Below are 27,629 nucleotides of genomic sequence, written 5' to 3' on the forward strand. Positions count from 1 at the left end.
TTTAATTCTAGGAATGAGCTGTTTAGGATTATATTTGGCTACTGAGAACTTTACCACCATTTTTGAAGCATAGTTACTACAATTTTTGAAGCATAGTTTTTCTTTGTGTGTGTGTGTATGTTTCTTTGTTTTTGCTGGTTTGTAGATTGTTCACTTCCTACTACTGTCACAAATGCCCCCAGACAACATACAAAGAGAAAAATTAATCGTCTTAGCTTCGGAGGTTTGAGTCCATAATTAATTTCCATGTTGCTTTTACACTGTAGGGGAGACAGACCATCATTTCTAAAGCAGGCCTTGAAGGGAAACCATTTTTCCCCCCTCTGGAAAGCGAAAAAAGACAGGAAGGGCCTCGTGTCCAACATAGCCTTGGAAAGCATTTCCCTGATGAAAAAAGACATCTGTCTTCTAGGCCACATATCCTAAGTGCCTAGAACTTCCCAGGATCACCATCTATTGAGTGTACAGCGTGCAACAAGACACTTGAGCAGCACTTATCCAGTCCAGAGCAAGTAGCAACTGAGGGCATTCTAAGGAGAATATTTTATATATTCACCTTTGGTCCTAACAGGGTTAGGAAACTCACATAAACCCTTCCGTTAAAATCTATAACGTTAGAAATAAATAATAAAAGTTAAGTTTTAAAAGAGCTTTTCTAATAAGCTGATTGATGTTTTCTTTTTAGGTTGAATAAGCAAATGTGTCAATGTTGAAGTGTACTTTTCTATGCATGATATACGAAAGGTAGAGACCAATGCTTGGGATTTCTGGGCTGGAGCTACACTGGGCTTCATTTCAAGAAAGCAAATTCTGTGTGTAAACAGAGATAAAACAGAGCCAAACTCTTATATTCCTTTCTCTTTTTTAGTGAATTTTTAAGTGAGGAGAAAAACTTTGAATCCCATTACGTGGAGAAGATGGTCATTATTGCATGATACCTTCTACCGTGGCACTGACTATAAATTACATTACTAGGACATTCTACTTGTGTGGCTGAGGAGAGAGTGGTTTTGTTTAAGCCAACTAAGTACAAGGGGTAGGGAGGATAGAAGACATTAGAAAGAACAAATGGAAATTTTTATTTAATGAAAAACATTTCATGTTTATTCAGCTAATGGTTAATTTACTTCTCTTTTTGTAGCTAAAATACAAATATTGTGCACGAGCTTTGAGCTTATTCAGAATTAATTTTGTGCAGAGAGAAGAAGTTAGCACCTTCCATAAAATTATTAAATGAATTAATTGAAAAAATTGTAATTAAAGCATGGATTTGAGGGTTGGAGGATTTTCAGTCATAGATGACCAGGATTAACTCCATAAACAATAGGACTATGTGTATCCCACAGTAGTGACTATGTATCTACAGTACTGTGTATACCGCTGAACCACAGCAGTGACTGTGTAACCTACAGTACTGACTATGTATCTACAGTACTGTGTATACCGCTGAACCACAGCAGTGACTGTGTAACCTACAGTACTGACTATGTATCTACAGTACTGTGTATACCGCTGAACCACAGCAGTGACTGTGTAACCTACAGTACTGACTATGTATCTACAGTACTGTGTATACCACTGAACCACAGCAGTGACTGTGTAAGCTACAGTACTGACTATGTATCTACAGTACTGTGTATACCACTGAACCACAGCAGTGACTGTGTAAGCTACAGTACTGACTATGTATCTACAGTACTGTGTATACCGCTGAACCACAGCAGTGACTGTGTAAGCTACAGTACTGACTATGTATCTACAGTACTGTGTATACCACTGAACCACAGCAGTGACTGTGTAAGCTACAGTACTGACTATATGACCTATAGTACTGTCTATGAAACCATGGTGCTGACCATGAACTACTACTGTACTATGTACTGACTAATAACTAACTGGACTAGCCTACTGTAGTAACTTTGAAACCATGTACTGACAAGGTAACTATAGTACTGGCCGTATACCTACAGTACTGACTGTTCCACATATACTGCACTGCCTACTGCATAATCTAAAGTACTGACAATCTATCCCACCTTACTGACTATATAAACTACAGTACTGACGATCAAGCCATATGATTACATGACCTACTGCACTATGTAACCTCCTGTACTAGCTGTAAACTCTGAAGCTTGTTACTTACTTTGCTTCATTTATTTTATGAGGAGAATAGCACTTATCTCAAAGTACTCTGTAAGGATTCTGTAGGATAATGTATGAAAATGACAAACGTGGCACTTAACAGAGTAATTTTTTCTTACATAGTTTTTTCCTCCTCAGAGATTTTATCATCAACCTAGGGCAGGATGGCATTGCTGTTTTCTCCCAGCATTCAGGAAGTAGAGGAAATAGAAACCTTGGATACATTGAGACTTTGAGGAAAGCTTGGTATACATGAGACCCAGTCTCAAAAAATAAAAATAAAAAATAAAAAATAAAAAGGAAAACCAGAGAAAGAAGTCCAGAGTTCCCTTCCCTGTAAGCACTGGGGTCCTTATGCTGAGGAAATATAGACACAAGTGTTCTGTCATTCTTAAGCAGCCCCTGTTGGGGTCAAACCTCCCTTAGCACTTATTGAGAATTAGAAAACTAGTCTAACTGCTCCAAGGGTCATCTTGGTATAGAAAGAAAATGGAGGTTTTCTTGAAAAAGACTTCTACAGACAGAGAGGCAACCCCTTCCTCTGGGAGGCAAAGGCATTCTGCTGTCCCTGGTACCCAGTTAAGAATTAAGCTGCAAGATGAATCCTATGAAAAGGAGAGGAGTTCCTGTAAGAAATTTCTTTTCCTTTCATTCTACAGATCGGGAGATGTTTTTTTCTAGTAGCAGCCTTACTGATCTCTCATGTGTCCATCTAAACAGAGGTAAATAACAGGAGAGAGAGACAAAGGCCCACAGAAGTACAAGATCTCTTATGGCTTGGTCTTGGTAAGGATGTAAGGGCTTCTTATGGGCTGAGTAACCACACAGAAATGTTACTGAGGTTTGATTCCTCTTGCTGAAACTGCCTACACAGTTTCACCCAGCGAAGGACACATGAGTTTTCAGGGAGAGCCATGAGCTGATAGACTTGGGGAATGGAAGAACTCCACAAGTGTCTGAAAAGAACTAATATTTGTCCATCAGGAGAGATGTGGCTTATGGATGCTACTTAAGGGCCCCCTTTGAGAAAAATAGTGAGCAATTCCAGGAATCCTGTTCATTCTTTTCTTTTTCATGGAATCTCCTTTTTATGGCTTGCCTCCAAAGAATGGGAAGGGGGTGTTCTGTGGGGATCCTATTAACTGTTACTCAAAGTTTCATGTATTAGAGACTTGGCTGCCCATCAGTATGGCTACTGGGAAGTGAGAGGACATTTACAAGGAAGTTAAGTGCCTGTGAACATAACTTTAGAGGAGATCTTCGGAAGCCACTTTCTTCTTGATTTGGTTTTTCTTACCTTCCTTCTGGCTTTAGGTGAGCCAGATTCCTCTGTCATGTACTCCCAGCACTGATTGTGTTATCACAGACCCAAAGCAACAGGACCAGGCTACCAGAGGTTGAAAGCTCTGAGACTGTAAGCCAGAATAGCCCTTCTGCTTGATAGTTCAATTATTGTAGCTATTTTCTCTATGTAAATGGTACAAGACTAAGAAGCAGAGAAATGCATAGAGGTAATTCTGAAACAAACCATGGCCCTCCTGGCCCAGTTTAACATTCTAGTCTGCTTGAAGGCACTAGAGGGTCAAACGAACAGATGATAAAGCCGTCTCTGTGTTCACATGTCTAGTCAGCAATGAGCAAAGGGAACCTTAAATTCTAGATTATCGTTTTTCAATATGAGAAAGCTGCCCTTACATCTGCTAGGGATGCCATTCAAAGTCTAGGAGAGGGCCACCCAGCCCATGCTTGAGACATCAGTGACTCAAATCCTTGTTTCAGAATACATGAATTGACAAAGCTTAGTGAACCATTTGCACATTAACATGACTTGGACTTTTAATTTAGTTTAAAAAGAGTGGCCACTCATTTATCGAGTAGATTCAGCACTTTTCTGATGCTCATCATATTTGCTATTGTATTTCCAGTAAATATACTTCAGACACAATGGCCTCCAGAAAACAGTGCATTTTAGAATCACTTTACTGAATTCTCAGTGATCCCTGGACATCAATTATCATGGCTGCAGTCTACTGAGCAATTGGCACTTCCTTCATTGGCCTCTGTATATCAACAGCTTTCAAGTGACCGTGTCCAGTGAGAGATCACATAATAATCTGACTGGAGATGACAGCTGATCTCCCTGGTAATGAATGCCAAAGTAATGATGTTTTTCATTCTTCAGGTGATCCTAATGTTAATTTTTCAAACAATTAATCGATACCACATTTAGAATCGCCTTTTAATGATCCTACAGAGACTGAGAGGTGGAAGATGTACGGCCAGTCTCAGACTGTATTGCATCAACAACATTTTGCACATGATAGGACAATGTGATTATTTCAATTAGGCTTCTCATGTCTATATCCCCAGCTGCATAGCTGCTAAGCTATAAGAACCTTCCAGAACTGTTAAAATTAGAGAAGGCAGGCAACAGGATGATGGAGGGCACAGATGTGTCACCAAATTTTCATCAGCTGGCTTTCATTAGTAAATGACACAAAATGGTATGCAAAGTAGCAAAAGATCGCTCTACAAAAGAAAGAGTGCAGAGTCCCCTAGCAGGCCTCTCTGATGCCAGAGACTATTGTTACCTGAATGGGAGGCACTTTTGCTTCCCATCTGGCTTTCTGACTGGCTGTGGCTGACTGGTGTGAGATCTTGGCAGCTCTGGATGGGGGAGTCCCTTCCTGCAGGGTCAGTTCCTGCAGGCTTCTCGATATTTTTCATTTCCATTTCTTCATGATGTATCCAAAGGTCAGGAGGTCGGAGGTCCTTCTGACTGCCCTTCCTCTTGCTCACACTGTGGGTGGCCCGTTTCCTATGCAACAGAGTGAGAGGGTAAAGGGGATGTGAGTGCTTCAATTCCATGGTGCTTCCTCCTTGCTTTCCTCAGTCAGTGCAGGTTGCAAGCAGAGCAAAGAAACAAAAGGATTCCCAGGAGGAATCAGATGAAACCCCAAAATTGGCAGCCTTGTCCTGGCTGTCTTTCCTCTTCTCCCCCCAGAGCCCCAACACATTTCTAGGAGATGCTGAGCTTAGTCCCCAGGGGTCCTCCAGCCTGCCAGAAGCCTTTCCCCAGCTTCTGCATCTGGCAATTCATGCTCACGGTGACAATGGCTTAGACAGAGCCATATGCCAATCTTTGGAGGTAGGCATACGGTACCTGACTGCAACATCTGTTTCAGAGATAAGTGAACAAGTAGCTTTGAAAGGGCAGATAGAAATAAAAAGGCCAGAGTTTGTGCCAACTCCTAAGAACGGAGCTTACAGGAAAGTCTACGCCTCAGCTGTATAATTTAATGTGCAACAGGGACGCTTGGTATTTGAAAAACAAAAGGCCACATGAGGACATTCTTAGGTGAATAAAACGCTTTGCCTTGGAGTCACTGAGCATCCAGAGCCAAACACAGTAGACTTGTCTTTTGAAATTAGAAAGGAAGGAAAGATCCCTTCTCTTGAAACATATTTCAAACTCTTCTTATTTGCTTCAGTAAGATTTTAGCTAGCCTAAATGTAATACTTTATTCAGTGGTAATCACATCTTGAGGTTACTGAGTCTCAAAGACTCCGCATAGAAAGTAAAGTAGCGTGGTGCTTGTACTAACCTTTCTCTTCATCAGGGAGCCACACAATGGTGGCTCACAGGCCACGTCTGCCCCAACATGTCTTGTAAGTAATGTTTTAATGAGATGTGGTGGGAAGACTGAGTAGCAGTGTTTGTTTAGTGACCTAGTGACAAGACAAACTAATCATGTGTGTTTGTGTGTGTATGTACATATGTGTGTGTGTGTGCGCGCGCGTGTGTACTTGCGCACACATGAGTGTAAGTGTTTGCATGGAGGCCAAAAGTCAACCTTTGGTGTTATTATTTATCAAGAACAATCTACCTTGTTTTTTCATCAGAGTCTTGAATTAGGCTAGGCTGGCTTGTCAACAAGCCCTGGGGATCTGTCCATCTCCACACTCCCAGAGTTTGAACTAAAGTGCTTGAGTTTTACATGGATGTTAGGGGTCCAACTCAAGTCCTCTTGGCTGTGCAGCAAGCACTTTCTTGACTGGGTCGTTCACCAGGCCCCAAACAAGCTGATTATAAGGAAAAAAACTGCAAGCTCTGCAAAACCTTTGGAAATGACTTTGCCTTTGCAGATACCAACTTAGAAGCTTTGCAAATATTTTCCAATTAATGTTCCGTGGTACAAGTTATTGAAATTTCTCAGCATTCTTTTCTGTCTTTCTGAAGTATGCTGGTGAGGATGGGAGGCAAAGACCTCCAGACTTAAAAGCTGCTTTGTGTTTTAGTAGACAAATAATGTGTGCTTACTGCTCAAATGCCTTATCACAGCATCCTGGTTGGAATCATGACAGTAGCCCCACATTGTCTCTAAGAGTGGTTCAACCTAAGTCCCAGGTAGGCTTCTGGTGTGTGAGGCAGTAATCACTGGCCTCCATTGTATAAATCCATTATCTTATATTTCACCTGCTATCCTCAACAGATCTGCAGGGCTCACAGAAGCTATATTTTGCTTAACCCTACTGCCACTAGAGAAGATGTTTCCTATTCTTAAACTTAGAAGCAGCCCCCTGTTGTCTCTCTTTCTTTCAAACCAAAATGCTCAATAACTTCAGCATATCCCTGTGGTTGTCTTTAGAGAAGTACCAGCTCCCACACTCAGGATGGCACCACGTGTTTTCTCAAGGTTACTCAATTTTAAATGGCTCATGGAAAAATATTGATCAAAACTTTTTAGTGGGACCAGAGAGATGGTTCCATTAATCATCATTTACTGATCCTCCATAGGACTCAGGCTTGCCTCCTGTTACCCTAGTCTGTGAGGCTCACAATGGCTTGTAACTCTAGCTCCAGGGCATCTGATGCCCTCTCTGGCCTCCCTGGACATGCGCACATAGCATAAGTAGACACACACACGCACGCAAGCACACACATACACCCACACCCAAAAGTAGAAATTGAAATTAAATCTCAAAAACATTTCTTTTTCTTTTTTCGTTTTCCTTTTGTGGAAAGCAAGATGATATGGGTTAAGCCTGTAATCCCAGTATTTAGGAGGCTAAAGCAAAAAGACAGGTTGAGTTTCAGGGCTAATCATAGTGAGTGGCAAACCAACATGGTCTAATTGAGACCCTTTCTCAGAAAAACAGATAACCACACAAAGATGTACAAAACATCCTTCTTATGAAACTAGTAATAAATCTAGAGTATTTGTTGCCTCTTGTTTAAATGTATGCCTTGTTCAACAAGTCATTTATCAGCCCCTATCACTCTATGGCCCAGCCTTTTGGGTCCCAGCTCTAATCTACTTCTAAAAAGTTGTAAATCTGAGGAAAGGCTGCAGCTTTTTGTTGCTTGTGAATTGTGAGCTCAGTTGGGAAGACATCATGATTCTGGATAAACTCAGACAGCTTTGCTGAGAGATTCTTATCAGATTGAGATCCTTTTCTTAGAGCTCTCAGCTGCTCAGTTGGAAGCCTGTGAGATCCTGAGGGTCTCTATCCAGGCTCCTTTCCTGTTTGTGTATGTATTTCCAGTGAACATTTCCCCATTCCTCTTCCCACAACAACCCCATTTTTTCCCAGAGAGGAGCCTTGTGCGCAGAGCTGCTCCTCTCCATCCTCTCCACCTGCATTGTAGCAGGTGTGCAATAAACCCAGCAGGGGCTTAGAATGAAAGTTTCTGAAGTTCATCTTCAAACTCTACAAAGAGCGGCTGTCACCCTGACCTTCTGCCCATCTGTTGTCTCCCCAGCTTAATGGCCAAAGCTATGGCAGAACTCAGCTCTCTATTTTCTGCAGTAGAATCTTTATAACATATATACAGATGGTCCTAGTGATTTCAAAGTGTGGCCCAGGAGCCGAGCTGTAGGCACTCACTCAGGACTACTGAAGGAGAGGCCATATTGAGGGGTGCGGTGATCTCTGTTTTAACAGGCAAACCTATCACATGTAAAATACTGCAGGGTGATTTATTTAGTTTCATTTGCTTATATTTTAAATATGATGTTTCTATTGAGTGAAGAAATACCAGACATTTAGCCCTTTCTTGCAATGCAAAACTACCCTTTCCCACAGTTACTGTTCTTCTTTCAGAAACTACCTTTAAAATGGGAGCTGTTTTCCTACTTCAGGTATGCTCAAAGACAAAGTGTACAACTCACCTGACCCTCTGCTTTGGACATTACTGACACTGTGAAAAGTATTTCTAGCATGAGGGAATACTGGGGTTCAAGTCTATCTGTTTGGTTATGCATTTGATTACTTTTTATCCCAAATACCTTTGGAATCCTGTTTTCTTTTTCTTTTTAAATATATTTTATTAATTTATTCATATTACATCTCAATTGTTATCCCATCCCTTGTATCCTCCCATTCCTTTCTTTTTCCCTTATTCTCCTCCCCTATGACTGTGACTGAGGGAGACCTCCTTCCTCTGTATATGCTCATAGGGTATCAAGGCCCTTCTTGGTAGCGTGCTATCCTTCCTCTGAGTGCCACCAGGCCTCCACATCAGGGGACATGATCAAATATGGGGCACCAGAGTTCGTGTATTCTCCAGAGTTCCTTTCACTTTTCTATAGAGAGTCCTCCCACCCACTTTAAGTGAGTAAAACATTAGACTAGAGAACTCGTTTTCCTCTCTTTATGCCTCTTAAGTAGGCCCTGGGTGTCAGCTGTCTCACTGAGCTGTCAGGCTGTTTCTCTAGCATAGCACAGCTCCTCCAGCCATGCAGGGCAAACTTTTCCTGCACTTCTGCAGCTGCACCCAATGTTTTCAATAAGTCACTTATTCATTTTGTGAGAATGTGTGGAATAGGAAACATGTGCCAAGAAGCATGGTAAGTATTACAAATAGAAAGATGGGAGAGACATTAGCAGCATGATAAAGGATGAAAAGTAACATGGCTTTGGGAATTTCTCTTTTTTTGGAGTAAGATGATTATAACAGAATATGGTAGACAGTAGTTTGAAAAGGCAGAGACTCCAAAGCATTGGGGGCCTTGCCTCCTACAGAAATATTTTGAATAATATCAAGTCAGTGGGTACCTGGAGAGATAGTTTTAGTTCAAAAGTTAAGAGTTATCACATTCATTATTTGTATGTGCTCAAAACACACTTTGTTCAAGTTTTCCACCAGAGGCAGACAAATGAGCAGTCGTATATATTAATTCCCAGTCAATGGGATGCTCATGGTCTAGTGGATGGTGTAGCAGGATGCTTGCCCACAGGTAGAGAGGAAGAAAGGAAGAGTTTCTGCAATGAGTGAAGACACAGCATAGGCTGTGAGGAAAGGGAGGATGGAGGACAGGCAGGGTCAGTAATCCTCTGCTTTCTCCATCTGCTATGTTGACTATTTTTATGTGACTAATAGCAATTAAGCTGGTATTAAAAATGCAGAAGATGTCAATGTTTGACTACACCTGTGGGGTTTTATTGTTGTTGTTGTTAGTTTTTGTTGTTGTTGTTGTTGTGGTTTTGTTTTCCGAGATGGGGTTCTCTGGATAGCTTTGACTGTTCTGTGCTCACTTTGTAGACCAGGCTGAACTTGAACTCACAAAGATCCACCTGCCTCTGCCTCCCTGAGTGTTAGGATTACACACTTGCCCCACTGCACCCGGCTTATACCTGTATTTTCTAAGGTTGAGTTAGTTGACTTTATGGCCTTAAGAAGTTGCCAGTAAAACACAATGTGAAAGGAGTATGCAAAAGCAATTAAAATGTTAAAGAGATGAAAATCAGGCAAAATCCCATTAGAAGTTAAAAGGCAGTTGAAATCATTTGAGATTTTAAACAGTTGATCTTTGGTAATGAGAATAATGATTTTTTTTGTCAAGATTTGAATCAATGCTATTTTTAAAACATGCTACACACATTAAACATAAGGCTCAGCTGAGAACTCATATCAAGGGAGAGGGGGCTTATTTACATATTTTAATTTAATGTATAAAGATTGTTGTCTATTTTGATAACTGTCGCATGATTCTAATAATATCTATCCATGATAGGATAGATATTAACCCTTTAATATTTATTAACTATATACAGATTCTAACTCAACAGTATGTGATTTCTATATTCACAAGGCAAATATTCTTACCTTAACAAAAAGCACAGGAAAACACTCATCAACTTTGCTTTCAATAAAACACAATTTGTCTATATTTCAATTTTCTATTGTAATCTCACTAACTTAAAATATGAACGTGGGTTCTCTTCCAAGTAAGAAAACTTTAATTACCAAAATTGTGAAAATTTTCTTTTATTTGATATTACTTTATAGCTACATGCAGCTGTGTGATTGTGGAATTTCCAAGTATTCCACTTGGGACTTATGTGTTTTAGGCTAGACTGCATGATGGACATATTTGTGTTGGTTCTAACTAAGCACGAAGACACTGATGATCAAGGATAAAGGTCCTGCCCACATATGACAAAAGTGCATAAGAGATATTGGCAGTGGCGGAGGCAGCAGCAGCAGCAGAAGAAGAATACAGAGGAAAACATTTTCCACTATTTTACATGATAAAAGTAAAGTCTTACCCATTAACCTATGAGACAGGTAGATAGCCAGATTATTATTAAACATATGATATGTAGCAATAAAAATGTGATAAAATAAATATGTACATGTTAATTGAAATAAAAAATTCCTGATAGTTGATAAAAATTTCAATTTACTTTGATTTAATAAATTGCACTCCCAGGAAAACACAAAGGAAACTCCATTCTTCAGCTGTCTCAAGAGACAGCAAAGGGTCCCTGGGTGTGTTACCTACTCCACAGCACTAACTGCCTCACTCACCCCTCCCCTGTCCCCACCCCCCAGCCTCCCAAGAGCTCAGCAAAGAAGCTTCTTTCTGTTTCAGATTGGAATTGATTTTGATTTCATCTGTATTAATTGGTTCTAGAGTTTCCGGAGTAGAAATGGTCTGGGGGAAGATCCTCACAGAAATGAAATAGTGAAGAAAACCCAGAAATAATTGCAAGGAAAAGACTCTCTCCTCTTTCCCTTTACATACATACATACATACATACATACATACATACATACATAATTTTTTAAATATAATTTTTTTGAAATATATATACACACATACACACACACACACACACACACACACACACACACACAATTTATCTCCTTCCCTTTCCAACCCCAGCTCTTCCCACACATTCTTTCCCTGCTTGCTTTCAAATTCATGGGCTCTTTTTCTTTAATATATATATATATATGTGTGTGTGTGTGTGTGTGTGTGTGTGTGTATCTGTGTGTGTACATGTACATACAAATATACACACAGCCAGCCTAATCTGTATGTATATCATTTTTAAATTGTATTTATGTACACACATTCTTGTGTGTATAGAGTGCATGTGGTCAGAGAAAACTTTTGGGAGTAAGCTCTTTCCTTCAGCCCGGTGAGCTCTAGATATTGTACTATAGTCCTCGGTTTGGCAGCAGGGACTTTTATGCTGAGCCATCTTGTCAATATTCTGCAAGGTATTTTGTCAGAGAACAAAACGAAAGTCAGTGGGTCAGTCACTGATGACACGACAATGTGTGGAATTACATCAACAGACTTTGTGAGTCATAGAAGGAAAAAATAAGTTCAGTTGCTTTGGGTCCTCAGCCATTGACAGGATCATTACTTTATTCCTTCATTCCTATTTTTTAATAACTACATATGTTTTAGAACACATTCACTATATTTTCATGATAAAGTTTTCAAGGTCATGTTATCCAATGGGTTTCCTGTTGGCTTTCGAGATTGTATGAAGTGCTCTCAATAGACTGACAAGTTTTAGTTTTATACCATTGGAGAAGAGACATTTCCCCTAGAGAGATAATATACCCGGGACCATAGTTCATCAGTCAGTATGACCATGAAGCAAGCAAAACCAAAACTCCAAACCCTCTACAGATAGTACAGTCAAAGGCTGGGAATTTCACAAATGTGCCTGTGCTTTAACAATCATTGAACATTTAACAAAAATGTCCTCTCTCCTTCATATGAATTCTTCTGAGTTCTGCCTCAACGACCTGACACCTAGATGATATGCCATGCCAAGTCTGAACAACCCTTATTAGGAACACCAGGTCAAAGTCTTACTGTGCATGGTTTGTCACTAGGGAAACATGTTGAGGCTAGTCCCTAAGGTGACAGTGTTGACTGGTGTGGATACCACTAAAAAAAAAAAAAAAATGAGTGTTCTTATTTGAGTGATGAGTGACATTTTGTAGGCTTCGTATCCCTCTCATGAGAGTGGGTTCATGAAGCTTTCAAAGTAGAGCTACTTTTTGTCTCTTGCTTCCTGTTCTGTCACCTCTCTTCCACATTTGTTTACTTGTCCTGCTTTTTCACCTTGCATATGGCCACAGTAGGTGACTCTCACTTGCAGAGCTATATCTTATACTGCCATGACTTTGCATCCAAAGTAAACCTACGTTCTTGATAAGTTATTCGTCTTCAAGTGTTTTGTTATAATGACAGTCTAAGGCATTCACTCAATTAATTCTTGTTCCTGGTCTTCACTAAGTGCGTCCGAGAGACCATGTCTTAGGTTCACACCATAGGCTAACTTGTTATCTTCACTCACTAGCTTTTCCTTTCATGCAGTGCACTGGGTCACCGGTAATTCCAATTTTCAAACAGTACAACCCATGGCTGAAACTAGACAGAAACTAAATGTGTAGGTTGCCTCTGTGCCTCCGGAGACTTCTTCAGGATGTATTCCTCACCTATTATGCTTTTACTAGAATGCTAGAGGGCATGATAGAGGCCATCAGTAGAGTACAAGAGAGAGCCCAGGCATGAGGGCAGCAGAGAAATGACCTGCTGGAGAATGTTTGTTGACAATGAATACAGAGAATGTGTCAAGCCATCCACTTCTGGCCCAGCCTTGGGCTTTAAGTCAGCACAAGCCTGAGGCCAAGAACAAAACAAAAGGAAAAGGAACAAAAGACATTCAGCTACAGCAGCTGAAAATATGTGTTAGACTGGATTTGACAAAAACTGGAATGTCAAGTGACTAGGCAATTCTGGTGACTTCCAACATCTGTAAACACAGGCATCTGTGCTGGTCACATGGATGAGTTATAGCCAAACTGTATTTCCATTCTTAACGTACTATGTGTTGCAGTAAAATCAAGAACTGTAAAATATGAAAATATTTTTTTTTCAATGTTCATTCTCTTTTTTTTTTCTTTTTTTTTATTAATTTATTCTTGTTACATCTCAATGTTTATCCCATCCCTTGTATCCTCCCATTCCTCCCCCCCCCATTTTCCCATTATTCCCCTCCCCTATGACTGTTCTTGAGGGGGATTACGTCCCCCTATATATTCTCATAGGGTATCAAGTCTCTTCTTGGCTACTTGCTGTCCTTCCTCTGAGTGCCACCAGGTCTCCCCCTCCAGGGGACATGGTCAAATGTGAGGCACCAGAGTACGTGAGAAAGTCGTATCACACTCTCCACTCAACTGTGGAGAATATTCTGACCATTGGCTAGATCTGGGAAGGGGTTTAAAGTTTACCTCCTGTATTGTCCTTGGCTGGTGCCTTAGTTTGAGCGGGACCCCTGGGCCCAAATCTGCCTATCATATTGTTCTACTTGTAGATTTCTAGGACCCTCTGGATCCTTTTATTTTGCTGTTCTCCCATGCGTCTCTCATTTAGAGTCCCAATAGCAGCCTTATTCATAATAGCCAGAACATGGAAACAGCCTAAGTGTCCCTCAGTAGAAGAGTGGATAAAGAAACTGTGGTACATATACACTATGGAATACTACTCAGCTATTAAAAACAAGGAATTCCCGAAATTTGTGGATAAATGGATTGAGCTAGAAATGATCATAATGAGTGAGTTAACCCAGAAGCAGAAAGAATCAAATGGTATATACTCACTTATATCTGCATACTAGCCCAAGGGGCATGTCCCACGAAAGCCTTCACTTACCAGGAAACTGGGACAGAGGGGAAGGCATCCTATTGGGACTCTAAATGAGAGACGCATGAAAATATTTTGAAGCCATTACCAATGTTATTTTCTGACATTTGAGCATAGACAGAAAATAGGAACCTTTTCGAATTACTGGACTCCTCCTTCTTTCTCTCCTAATGCCCAGGAGCCAAGCATTCCCTATGTTTGTAATGACATTGAGTTTGATATGCTATATTTAGTCATCCACTCAACAAGCATTGATTACCTGCCTGCAGGCCTCCCTGTCAAACGTGATAAACAAGTACTGAGGAGGAACAATATCTCCAACTGTCTCGAAGCAATTACAGAGAGGGCAGGAGAGAGGCCTGGTGGAGTCCCTCTCTGACTGCTATTTACCAAAGCATCGGAGAAGTAAAAGTGAACAGAAATGCAGGCTATTCATCGCAGGATGTGTTGCAAAATCTGCAAGTCTACCTGCAACGTAATCACATGCCTAAAGTAGACAGAAGTGGGCGTAGCCACGGTCAAGCACTAAGGGACATGTAGTGAATTAAGGAAGAACAGAGAGCGACCAAGAATACAGTCTAAGAAGGAGACTCTTTTTCTCTTGGGAGTCAGTTTCTACTCACTTCCTCTGCTGGGCTGAAGAGCGCCGGGTGCAAATCACAGCTACAATCGCCACGACCAACACTGTGAGGACGCCGACTGTGACCACGGTTATCACAAGCAAGTTGCTGTTTTTCTGAGGAGTGACACTGCCATGCGGAGGGTGCATCTGTCCAATGGGTGGTTCTGGGGGAAAACAAGTATATAGGGTTCAAGCTTAGGAAGAGGTTGTTACCACTGCTCATCAAACTGTGAAGAGTTCTTACTGACAATGAAACAAAATGATTCAAAAAATTAACTATACAAACTTTGACAGGAAAATTTTATTAACAGCGCTATTCAAAATATCTCAAAGTAGAAACAATGTAAGTTTCCATTAACTAAAAAAAAAGTTATATATCCATTATATGGAATACTATCCAGACACAAGAGAAAAATAGCATCATGCCACAAGGTAGAATCTAAGGGAAACCAACTAAAGGCTGGATAGTGGTTCATTCTACTTCTATATAATATCTAGTGTAGGCCTGCCAATGGAAATAGAATACATTTTAGTGTTAGACAATGGGAAAAGCAGATAATGATCTTGAGCTTCTTTTCAGTTCACAGAAGTGTTCTAAATTATATAGTGATTGTGCTAGTGTCGCCTGTTAACTACACTAAAAACAGCCACCTTGGCTCATTTCCAAGGATTAGCATGGCAGGGTTTTATCCTGATCAACAAGCTAAGACATGTGATGTTGAAAGGAAAAAATCCACTGTGTCAACTATGCGGGCTGAAAAACTCCATAGAGCCTGCCCTGGAGTGTGTGTGAGACACCAATGACACTCCATTGGAGAAAGCTGATTTTCTCTTTGCCAACAGGTATCAGTTGCAAATAGCTTCTTTGCTAAAGGTGAGATTTTGTCTCCACTTCTCCTGCTCAGGTTTGGGGTTTTGTCTGGTTGGAAGGTTTAGTGTGTTCTGCTGGAATCTCTGTGAGTTAATATGGGTATCGGTCCTGTTGCATCTGGGAGGCATTGTTGCATCTTCCCATTGCCATTAAAATATCTGCTGAGAACACTGAGTTTCTACTAATGGTCTGCCAACCTTCGAACAATCATTTCAAAGACACATATAGGACTTTATATCACATTATTCTGAGTAGGGGAAAAATGTGATTGCATTCTGAGAAAAATAGATCCATGCCATAGTCTTTCACCAGACATGTACATCTGTTAGTTTAGAAGAGATTAAAGGAACACCCAACAATTCTAAGTACTTAAATTTCATTAATAATTTCATCTTTTTATTAATAATAAGGAGTCAAAGTACTAAAGCATGTCAACTTTCGCATTGTTTCAAAATTGGGGTCAATAGAATAATGTTTTATAGGATGCGTAGATGTGTTTGTCAAATTTGCTAAACTGATTTCTAAATCCCAGGCAGAACTACTATCAAAGGGAACTGGTACTTCTTGTGAATAAAGAAGGATTGAGGTTGAGGTGATTTTCATTTCATGGTGGTTGTCACCCAAACAAATGTACAGCACAAACTGTGATTTTTAGAAGCTGAAGCATGTTCTGCACCAAGGAAGACTGTGGAGTCTAGTCTAAAAATTAAATGCATCATAAAAATTGAAATAGTACCATATCACCAAATATTTAGCTTTGATACTACTTGATATAAGAAAATATTTAGGAAGCCTCTTCAGCGTCTACAATTTAATTAAGGGCTTTCAACTACAAAAGAATCTATGAAATATAGCATTCTCATTTGTTTTAAAGTTGAAATGCAAAAGTGAATTTTTAAAAAGATGGCATGAAACAACAAAGAACATATATGATTATCAGGGTCTAAATGTATTTGGAACTGCCTTGAGTATCCTGACAATAAGCTACTATTTTATTACTGTCCTTTGAAGAATGAATGCAGCAAACATAGAGAGAGCCAGAAAACCTCCATAATTCTGTCAGTATAAGGGAGATATATGTGATTTCATTATGTGAGAGGTTTAAGAACAAACCCTGCAGACTTCTTTTACAGGCGAGGTGTGACTACAGGCTTGCCTCTCAGGGGCTTCACTTACATATCTAATTGGAAAAAAAAATCTCACCTCTTTCCCAAACCTTAACACATTACTAGGCTTTTAACTGGGAATCTCAGTTTTCATAGGTCTTTATGGGATCATTTATAATAGCCGAAGCTTATGTCAGAGCACATATTTCCCACAATTATTCTGCTAGCAAAATAGTAGAGCAAAGAGATTAAGTTTTCCTTTCACCATCCCTGTTTTCAGTTCAGTGTAATCAGTCAGTGTAATAATTTGTCTCTCCAGTAGTTAATCTAGACATATTGCAGGCACATCATTAGTCTCATTCACTTAACATAATATTTCTAAAACATCATGAAGTGATGGAGAAAACTGAGAGGGATAATGCCAACAGTTTATACGAAGTGGCTGGGAGCCTCTGAATGTCATTACTATTTTGTCTCCACAAATTTGCTCTGTGAGGTAACGTTTGTTACATCAAATTTAATTACAGTTTTATTCTCACTAAGAGTCTTAAACAGTAAAAAAGAATGCACGTAGTGGCATGCATTTCTCCAAGCCACTCTCCTACTCCTTATCTGAGGAAAGATTCCTTTAAACAAGAAAAATCTATTGATTGACATATTCATGTCAAGTTTAGTTTGAGGCTCCTTTTTAACCAAAATTTTTGGAGGACGGCTTCAAGCACTTAAATATGACTCTTAAACTTGATGCACACTGGGGATTGTTAAATTTAAGGAGTTAAGATCACAAGCAGCTAAGAGTAAGTTTGTACATTTTTCTCATTGCTCATTGCTCATGCATATATGTTAAGAAACATATGCACACTGAAATAGAAATCTCTTGTAAAGAATTTATTTATGTCATATTCTTAGGCAATTGTGGACAAATTACAGTTTTAGCTGCTAGCTCCAACACTATCCCAGACTGCATAGTTCAGGACACAGAAAGAACCCAGTTCTGCCTGTGGTTCATACTTACTCCACCACTATCATTTATATCCACTGCTTTACAACCCTGAAACCGAGGAGGAGATAATTACTCTTGCTCCAGGTGTATATGGATTGCTTCTGATATTTTATACTTCCAAAAATGGTCATCCTTATAACTGGGAATGGATTCCCACTAAACAACTTCATAAAACTGGAATTTCCAAATTGGTACCTTAGCACGATGTGAAAATAGTTCTATTTACTAGCATGTATGAATATATGTATGCATATTTGTATCTTTTAATAGGAAACTACCCAAATGAACATGTATCTGTTCATTAATCAAATCTCTCAAATAAATCTACTAAAATGGTTAAATAATTTTGTTAGTTATAAAATAAAATACTAAGACTTATGCTAAACACATGGGTAAATCTTAACAAGCCTAAAAATAAAAACAAATTATAGCATGGCCTATATAGGATTTAATGAGTAATTGATATTTTTCATGAATTTATAAATATGCAAAGTAATATATTATTTCTTTACATAGTCATGTGTAGAAAACATCACACACCTGAAAATGACTGGAAAGCATGCAGCGATGCAGAGACAGGCAGGAGTTTTCAACTGTGTGATCAAACTGAAGCATCTTAGAGCGTATTATATATTTATATATGATAACAGATATTATAATTTGAATATATGATTTGTCTTTAGTAAGTCAAATCAAACAAAAACAGTATGGTTTCCAATGATAAGCATGATACATTAGTCCCTCGTTTGGTGTTAATTTATCCTTTCAAGGACTTTTTCAATAAACTGTGACAAGCTTGTGGAGTGTGGCTTTCAGTCCACTCCATGTCCATCACCTGATGTTTCCACCATGTGCTCACTATAAAAGCCTATAGTTTTATGGGAAAATTTCACTGGAGTAAGCAAGAGAAATGACTAAATCTGACAGTACAAAGGACAACCAATAGTAAAATATTATTGAATTGAAATATTTAGTGTACTTTTGGGGCTGAAAAGTCTCAGTAACTTTATCAAATATAGTTGGGTTTAATTTAATCTTTAGCCATCATCTCTCTCCAAATAAAAAAAGGGCTCTTGTGAACATTTGCAATCCGCTTCCATGTCTAGAAATATAAGTATTTACTAAATCTTGTGCTGCTTAGTTTTTTTCAAACTGACACAAACTAGGGTCATCTGGGTAAAGGGAACCTCAATTGAGAAAATACATCCATTAGATTGGGCTATAGGCAAGTCTGTGGATCATTTTCTTGCCTAATGATTGATGTGGCTTGTGCCACTCCTGAGTAAATGGTCCTGGGCTGTATAAGAAAACTGGGTCCTGGGGTCCTCCTCAAACTAAGGCACCAGCCAAGGAGAATATAGGCAGTAAGCTTTGAACCCCTACCAAGACCTAGCCAACGAACAGGATATTCTCCACCGTTGAGTGGAGAGTGAGCTCTGACTCTCACACGAACTCTGGTGCCCCTTTTCTGACGATGTCCCCTGGATGGGGAGACCTGGAGGCACTCACAGGAAGGATAGCAAATTACCAAGAAGAGACCTGATATTCTAAGAGCATATATAGGGGGAGGAGGTCTCCCTCAATCACAGACATAGGGGAGGGGAGAAGGGGGGAAGTGGGAGGGAGAAAAGAATGGGAGGAAACAGGGGAAGGGCTAACAATCAAGATGTAATATGAATAAATTAATAAAAAATAAAAAAGGAAAAAAAAAAAAAAAAAAAGAAAACACCAAAGTGATCCACAGATGGTAAGCCAGTAGGCAGCTTTCTTTCACAGCCTCTGATTCAGTTCCTGCCTCCAGGTTCCTGTCTTGGGCTCCTACCACACGTTCATTCCATGATGGACTATAAGCTGTAAACCAAAGTAAAATATTTCCTACCCAAATTGTTTTGGGCAATGTTTTCTCAGCATCTTAGAAGGCAAACTAGGAGAGACCTGCCTCACTTATAAATTTCCCAGTGCTGGAACTTTTCTAATTATTTTTCCATGCACCTGTCACCTCTAATTGTCATCATTTCCTGGTAGAATGTGTGAAATTTGCTAATAATATCATTTTTCTATCACCACAGTGAAACCCTAAGTCCACAGTTCTTGCCCTTGTCAACAGAAAATTTGTTTTGGAACCTGTAGAATTAACCATGTAATTAGTGTATCTAATCCAATAGAACTCAATTTATATACTTACCATTGAGAGTGCTTCTGTCAATCAAATTAGTATCAACTGGCCAATAGCCTCCATCTCCATGACGACCTGTGTATGTCAGCATATTAGAATGTTAGTGGATATATCCCAGGGAGCTACAAATAAACAAAATGAAAAGGCAAAGAAAAGAATTCTAAATATACAGTTTATGAGCAGAATTACTTGGCCTACTTCTTTGAATTTTATTTTTTCCAACATGTAAGAAAAATCTGTCATACTCAAAGCATTTAAATTCAACTCTTCTTTGGGAAACAACCTCCTTTGTCTTTCTTTCTTTCTCTCTCTCTTCTTTCTTTCTTTCATTTCAATACTTATAATAAAGTATCAAGAAACAAACACAAATGTTACAGCTTTGCCATCCTAAATAGTTTTCTCATGGACACCTCAGAACAAATATGACCTGAGTCATGGCTCGTAGGTGCATTCAGCTTTTATTGCCTCCTGCTTGTCATAGATTCTTAGTAAGTTCCCGCTGCTGTCTTACTAGGCCAAAACTTGTTTCATTTTAGATTTGGCCTTGAGTACTTGTTGGTACTATTATGTGCCAAGTAAGGTGCCTGAGAATAAATACTGACTAGATAGAAAACAAAGAACGTGATCAAGATCCCCCTGCATGTAGTCCACATATCTGTTGCTAATAGACAGGAAAAAGAAAGAAGTCTTCATTATGGTATTATAGGGAACTCTGCCTCCCACAGGTGATAAACAGAGGCAAGCATAGCATTAAAGCAATCTAGCAACAGATTAATAAAAAAATACTCAGATGATAATAAAAAGTTTACTAATGATGTTGCTTTACAGATGATTTTTATTCTATCCATAAAGATAGAGAAGTATAATTATTTGATTAGCTTTTCTCTCTAGAACATTTATGTGCAGCATTCATAGAAAACTATTAGAAACTTGACTCTATATGCAAACACCTTTCAGCATACAGCATTTGTTTCTGATGTGGTTTTCTTTGATACAGTTAATAGATTACGTGTCTCTTTATCTTTCTGACTCACCAATCAACCTTGTGACATTCTTTTGCATACCTAAAATTCTTCTCACTAGTGTTCCCCAAGCATATCACTATTTTATTTGCAAAAGAGCTGCGGAGAAGCAACTTAGTGTTCTGGTCACTGACTCTCTGAGAACAAAAAATTTAAATTCTTTGAATATCAATTCTCAGCTGAAGTGAGCATGGACACCAGGCTTCCCAGAAGCAATGACAGAAATTGATTCAATCACAGCGAGACATACTTTTCACATAAAAAGGCATATTTAAACTCTGCTGGCTTTGACTGTGAGTGTGAAAGGAAGTAGAATATAGGATGATGTTTTTGTACATATGAGGGATGGAAGTTGGGGGTATGCTCATAAAAAGAACAGTTTAAATGAGGAGAGGCTGTGGGCATTTTGGTAGGAGAACTACATCAGAGGACCATCCTAATTTTTCCCCATATTCCTGCCTTATGATACAGACATATCTAAAGTTTCAAGAAACCCAGAGAAGCCTTGCCCACAGCACACTGTGCGATCAATGTTGGAAGAAATGAAGTGAAGCAGAAGTTCTGTGTGAACATTAAGAATACTTTTGCAGCAACTGAAAGCAGCTAGATTTCAAAGCAGTCAGCCAAAAGACAGCCTAACAACGTAATCACTTAGGCCAGTAATGGCAATAAATGACTCCTGGAGGGAGAAATCCTGTATTGGCTGGAAATTAGGTAGATAGCCTGAGGAGGACTTGCCTTTTCCTCCAGTCTTCTGACAAATGTCTTTTTAATGAGGTTTTTAACTCTCTTTGCTAGTTTGTGGGAGGATGTAAAAACAAGTTCAGAAGCACATCCATGTATTACTTCAGACAGGAAGTTGTATGAGTCTCGAATCCTTGGGATTAACATTGAGAATACAGGAAGTGGAAAATACCTTTGATACCATATAGGCCATAGTGTTAGGATAAAGGCACCAAGGGAGTGCTTCTACATAGCATGTGGCTAAAACTTGCACGCATTCTAGTATGTTGACATGGTTAACTGTTTGTTGTTGTTGTTGACTGAACTGATACCACAAAATATAATTAAGTAACTCTTAATGAACCCGACAGAAAGTGTCTTCTAGGAAATGTGATACAATCAACGAAGAAGATTAGGTTTATGGTAATTTAGATATCTCATAGTAGTTTATCAGGAAAGCACAAAACTCATTTTCAGTGTATTGACAATCTGAAGATATCTTGATTTAAAGACGTAGAATTGAGCTTTAATTTTGTGTTGTTTCCTTTCTCTGAAGGATTCTTTTTAAACCTCAAAGAGGCTTTTGTGATGGGTAAGTAATAAATAACTACTACTAATAGTGATAGCAATGACAACAATTATGCCCTCACCACTGTCAGGCCGGTAGCAGGAAGCTAAGAAAGGAGACGATACCAGCAACATAAAGAAATGGTAAGAGCGGCTGCTGCTGCCAGGCCGGCCACTACGTGTTGGAGGACCTACTGCTGGGCAATGACATTTGCTGTGTTCAGTTAATTGGGATGACTTCATAAGCACGGACTTACAGAAACAGAGGAGTGATTGGAATCTGGGAGATGGTTAAAGTGAAAGTCAGGCAATGTCCATATTCCAACTAGTGCCCTATCCCAAAGGGCTCAGCTTCATTAAAGGAGGATTAATTGGTATTAACTTATTCAACATGTATTGAATGCTTGCTACACAAAAGACATAGTCCTGGATTCTCAGTGAAGGGGGAGTACAAAATGACGCATTAAAATTATGTCCTGTGATGACAGCTAACATTGGCTCGCTACATCTAAAGCTTAAACAATCGTATTCACAGTTTGTATTAGCCAGTTATTGGTAGTTGGTAATTTACCCTGAGCTTAATGATTTAACCACAACACAATCCATATATTTTTATACAACACTGGCAGATTTTTCTTAACTATTTTTCACTTTTCTAGTATTAATAAAAAGAAATACTTACAAAAATAATGTGATATTTTTGTAATGTTGCATTAGAATTTTAACAGTTAAAATTTTAGACTCCTCAAACTGTTTTTTAATGTAGTATACAAAATCTCCAAACTTTGAAAGTTTGTGAGGCTCCCAGAGTAAATTGGAAAATAAGATTTAAGTGTCTGTGACCTCCCAGTTGTTTGCTCCCGGGACTGAAGATGAGAAGGGCTGAAGTCCTATGCTGCCCTTGGGGAGTATGCAAGTTCTCCTTGATGCTGATCCCAGTGGTACCTGTGGGGAGCTTTCAGTACTGGAGGAGAGATTCCTGTCAATTGATATGCTTTTCAATGTATTACTAAAGACTTTGCATTTTAATTTATTATATCTTTACAGCTTTTCATTATGATTTTGTTCTTAGATGCCACTTAAAACACCAGTTTCCATGTTTTTATGTGCAACAGTGTGCATATGTACATGGGTGCTTATGCATGTGTCTGTGTGTATGTTTGTGTAAAAGTAAGCTATATGAGTGTATTTGATGGTCTCACTTGCAGAACACAGGTGGAGGGTATTTCTCATGATCAACAATCTTCGGCACCTACAGGTGATGAATTGTGTTGGGTTTTGGTGCTGGAGTCTCCTTTTTTTCTGTGGGTGTTTATAGGTTCAGGAAGTAGAGTGGGACATTAATGTGCAGAGGACATTTAGGAAGTTGGATGTGGTAGCTGTAATCTCATCTTGAATCCATCTTCTCTGAATGGCCATCCAGTGGGCCCACACTATCAATCCCTGGAGAAATACATATGGGCCATAATCTAAATCAAATGGGCAGACGGGTCATCTGACAAATATGCGCTGCACAGCCTCCCAAGGATGCAGAGCACGGAGTTATCTTCTGGATCTTAGAATTGGTTTTCTGAGAATTATTCTGGGGGTAATGACGAAAATTACATCGATTTTATGTCTTGTACACAAGTGGATAAAGGAGATTCATTAATGCCACCTGAATACAATTTTACTGCCCAACACACAGATCACATTGAGATATATTTAAAACAGATGATTTGTCAGAGGCAAGATATGTGTGTGAGGGATCAATTTATCATGCGGTTGATAATACTGCTGACTTTGAGCAAAGATATCAGGGCATCAAAAACCAGGAAAGGAAACAATAACTAACACCCAAGTGTTTTCAAATACATATTAATAGAAAGCAGCTGCTCATTCTTTCCTAAGGACCAATACACTGTGTTTAAATAAACATAAAAAATATCATCGTGTGAAGGGAAACACAATGGCTTCTATGCAACAGCAGCTAATGTCCTTATCACACATGAAGTTTGGAGCTCAATAAATCCCCACTGCTTTCCCTCCTTCAACACCTTTGGTTCCACTTGTCTCCTATAGATATTCTAAGGGCAATGATTTGCAAAATAGGGAGGGTTTGGTAAATGACTTTGAGTTGCCTAGAGTGATAAGAACAATACGTGCATCTTTCTCCATCCATTTAAACATGAAAGACCAGGAGGTTTTTTTTTTTTTTTTTTTTTTTTTTTTTTTTTTTTTTTTTTCAATTCTAATTTTTGTCTGTACACCATTTAATGTGACTGGAGTTGACACTTGCTAAGAAGACAGATTTATAAGTTGTTAGAAATCAAACTAGAAATTAAGATTAGAATTCCATGCATAAGTATGTGACTATATAGGTGTGAATAACAGTGTGCTGGGGGAAGGAAAGGGAATGACAAATTGTGGGGTATTTGTTAGTCACAGCATCCTGTAGCTGAGGAATTTACAGGTAGGATTCCTTTATCCTAAATGCTTGCTTTGGGTGGACATCTCAGTTTAATTATGGGTATTGATACCCTGAGGCAAATGGATAATTTGACCAACACCTGGAGGATGGTTTCCTAAGAAACTGCCAAAGGTAGGAAAAAAGTTTTGAAATGACGCATTTTTTTCCCCATGAGCACTAAATAAAGGCAGCACCATCAGACTTATCTGGACTTTTAAATATGGAGATGACAGATGTCAGCAAACATCTCAGTTCACTAATTAAGCAAGTATACAGAAACAAATTGTATAATTTACATGCCATAATACAAATAAATAATCAAGCATTTATTTCTAAACATTCTGTCACTTCTGAGCCTCACACTCTTGACCCTGAACAGAGGAAAGTAGGTAATAATTAAAAATGAATCAAAGAACCCAATCAAGCAAACTTTCTCATTAAAGATATCAAGCAAAGAAAACTCAAAATTTCTGAATTTTATAAGACTTATATTCATCTACCTTACTGGATCCTGATGAATGTTTGTTATCTGACAATCCTTATCATAATTAGCCATATTTTAAAGGCCAGTACTTTATTACTAGTTGCCATTATTATTAACATAAATTTAGATGTGGCACTGATTAACAATTCACTTGTTACTAAAAACAAAAGCCAACTCAGTGCTGTGGCATGGAGTCTGTTGGTGCTGTCTGAAGTTTATTTCACTGGGTCTCTTCTAGCACATCTGATATAACGGCCTTCAGAAAGGTCTCAGAAATCACTTTTAGATGCAGCCCTGTCTTTACCAAAGTCTAAGGCATCAGTCTGTTTTTCAATATATAAAAGCTTTCCTGGATGACAGAATCTTCCTAGGAGCTCATTTACCAGACACTGACAACATGGAGGATGAGGCACAGCCTTATGCAGTTCATAAAATAGAAGCTGCTCTCAAACTCCACAGAATGATGCGGACAGCCTCTCCCCAGAGTGCTGTAGCTGATTATCCCAAATGCCGAGCTGAAATGTGTTTGTGTGTGTTTGAAGCTCTAGGTCACACAGCGAAAGCATAGAAGAGATGGGCCCATTCTTCTCCAAGGGAAAACTGCTGAATGAAGACATTAAACCATGTGCATCCTGCCAGTGCTTATAAGTAATGAGTCTGTTGGAGTCTCCTCCCTACCCCGTGACCCCCTGCCATATATCTACTCAGGCTCCGTCCGTGCATTCGGTGGGAGTTTCAGTTGTTTTGTGTAACTGTTTCCTCTGATATTCAAACATTCCTTACTGTAGGAAAGCTCCTCAAGAAAAAGCAAACAACTCACATAGCTTCCAGAAGTCTCTGAAACTGACCAGATTCTCTAGTCTTATCCTTCTCTGAGAAGACAGATATACAGAGAAGATGTCTGAGACTCTAAGACCAGCCTGAATGCAAGAAGGATTCTGATTTAATCTCAGCTGCAGGAAACGGCTACGTTTTCTAGAAGAAAGAAAGAGCCTGGGTCTGGAAGAGCCTCAGACCAACTGAGTTACCCAGAAAGGACAATCTCCAGGCAACAAAAGCACTTGTAGGCTTTGCAGTAAGCCCTAGTTTCCCAGCTTCTGTGAGATGTCCTCCATGCTGGACTGGGTTTAGATGATGGAGCTGCCTTTGAGTAATTTCTGCTCCTGTAAGTAACACCCCCAGCCATATTTCTGTAAGTAATAAAAGCACATTGCTAGGTGGTAATTGTGTTTGGTCTATCCTGTGATCTCTTTCTGTGGTAAGTAGATACATGTGTAGCATGCCCCCAGGAAAACTCTATCACACAATGTAATTGGAGGCCGAACAGAGACACAACAGAATCAACGATGAGTTGGGAATGACTAAGGGCATGGCCTTGGCTATGGGTAGCAGAGCATCCAATTGAGGCCAATCATCCTGAGATGAGAACATTCACAGAGAAAATTCTGATACAACCAACCTTTCCTGTATTGCATATATTGGTATCTTTTTACTGTGACAGTGCTTGCATGGTTTTTGTTCAGAATAGTGAGATCTGCAACTAAGGTTAATCCAACAGCTTTAGAAGTATCTGTAGGTGGAATCCCAGGACCAGAGTCTTTGTTTGTGTGGTATGGGGTGGCATGACTGCCTGATTAGTGGGGTGCACTGTGTGAATGCAGGGATGACCTGAAAGCAATGAACTATTTAGAGAAAATTTTGCCATTTGGTTTGAGAGTAGACCACAAGGGTTGAGTTTTTCAGCAAGCAGCAGTGGAGGCTACCCAACCTACCTGGCTTTTGTTGTGTGTAGTTAAGAATAGCAGGCTACCAAGAAGAGACTTGATACCCTATGAGCATATACAGGGGGAGGAGGTCTCCCTTAGTCACACGCAGGGGAGGGGAGTAAGGAGAAAAAGGGAGGGAGGGAGGAATGGGAGGATACAAGGGATGGGAGTTATAATGTAATATGAATAAATTAATAAAAAAAGAAACGCATCTGTTACTGAAATGAAGGCCAAGCAAGAACATGTCTGTTTAAGGGAGGAATTTCAACTAGAGAGGGAGATGCAGCAGTATCTTCCATGTTAGCAACTGAACTGGCAAGTAAATTAGATAAACTAGAGGCTGAGATTACATGTTAGCCTGCTGTTCTTTTATAGCTTGGAGGTCAAAAGGAAAAGAGAACTTGTGTTAGACCTATGCTGACAAGCCCTACCTGAAATCCTGACACAGGCAACTAATAAGGAGAACCAGAGATTGAGGAGGACATGGTCAAAGTTATAGACAAAACCTTCAGGTCTGACCTCTAGTAGAAAATGAGGGAAACTCTGACCCAACATCCAAATGGTGTCCAGTCCAAGAAACTGGGGAAATTGAATTGATGGAATTAGGAAGATTTTTAAAGAAGCAATGGGAGAGCCTGTCACAGCATGACTTGTGAGGCCCTGTGATGTGGGAACAGGAGAGATCAGTCTGATTGCAACGGAGGCAAAGAAACTGAGCAAGGCAACTACCTTTCC

The 27,629-nt window shown here is 39.4% G+C and overlaps 1 protein-coding gene across 1 annotated transcript in view; it reads right to left on the minus strand.

Moving 5' to 3' along the window:
* The window catches only part of Dcc (DCC netrin 1 receptor), a 1,118,465-nt gene that overhangs the window by 60,526 nt on the left and 1,030,310 nt on the right, over nt 1-27,629 (minus strand). Inside the window, exons 22-24 of the mRNA XM_051163583.1 lie at nt 19,893-19,958; nt 14,729-14,891; nt 4,737-4,963 (exon numbers count right to left, since the gene is read on the minus strand). Of these exons, the coding sequence (XP_051019540.1) occupies nt 4,737-4,963; nt 14,729-14,891; nt 19,893-19,958 (456 nt within the window). The remainder of the gene's footprint in view (nt 1-4,736; nt 4,964-14,728; nt 14,892-19,892; nt 19,959-27,629) is intronic.

The sequence above is a fragment of the Acomys russatus genome, chromosome 20 (genome assembly GCF_903995435.1).
Source record: "Acomys russatus chromosome 20, mAcoRus1.1, whole genome shotgun sequence".
NCBI classification, from domain to species: Eukaryota; Metazoa; Chordata; class Mammalia; order Rodentia; family Muridae; genus Acomys; species Acomys russatus.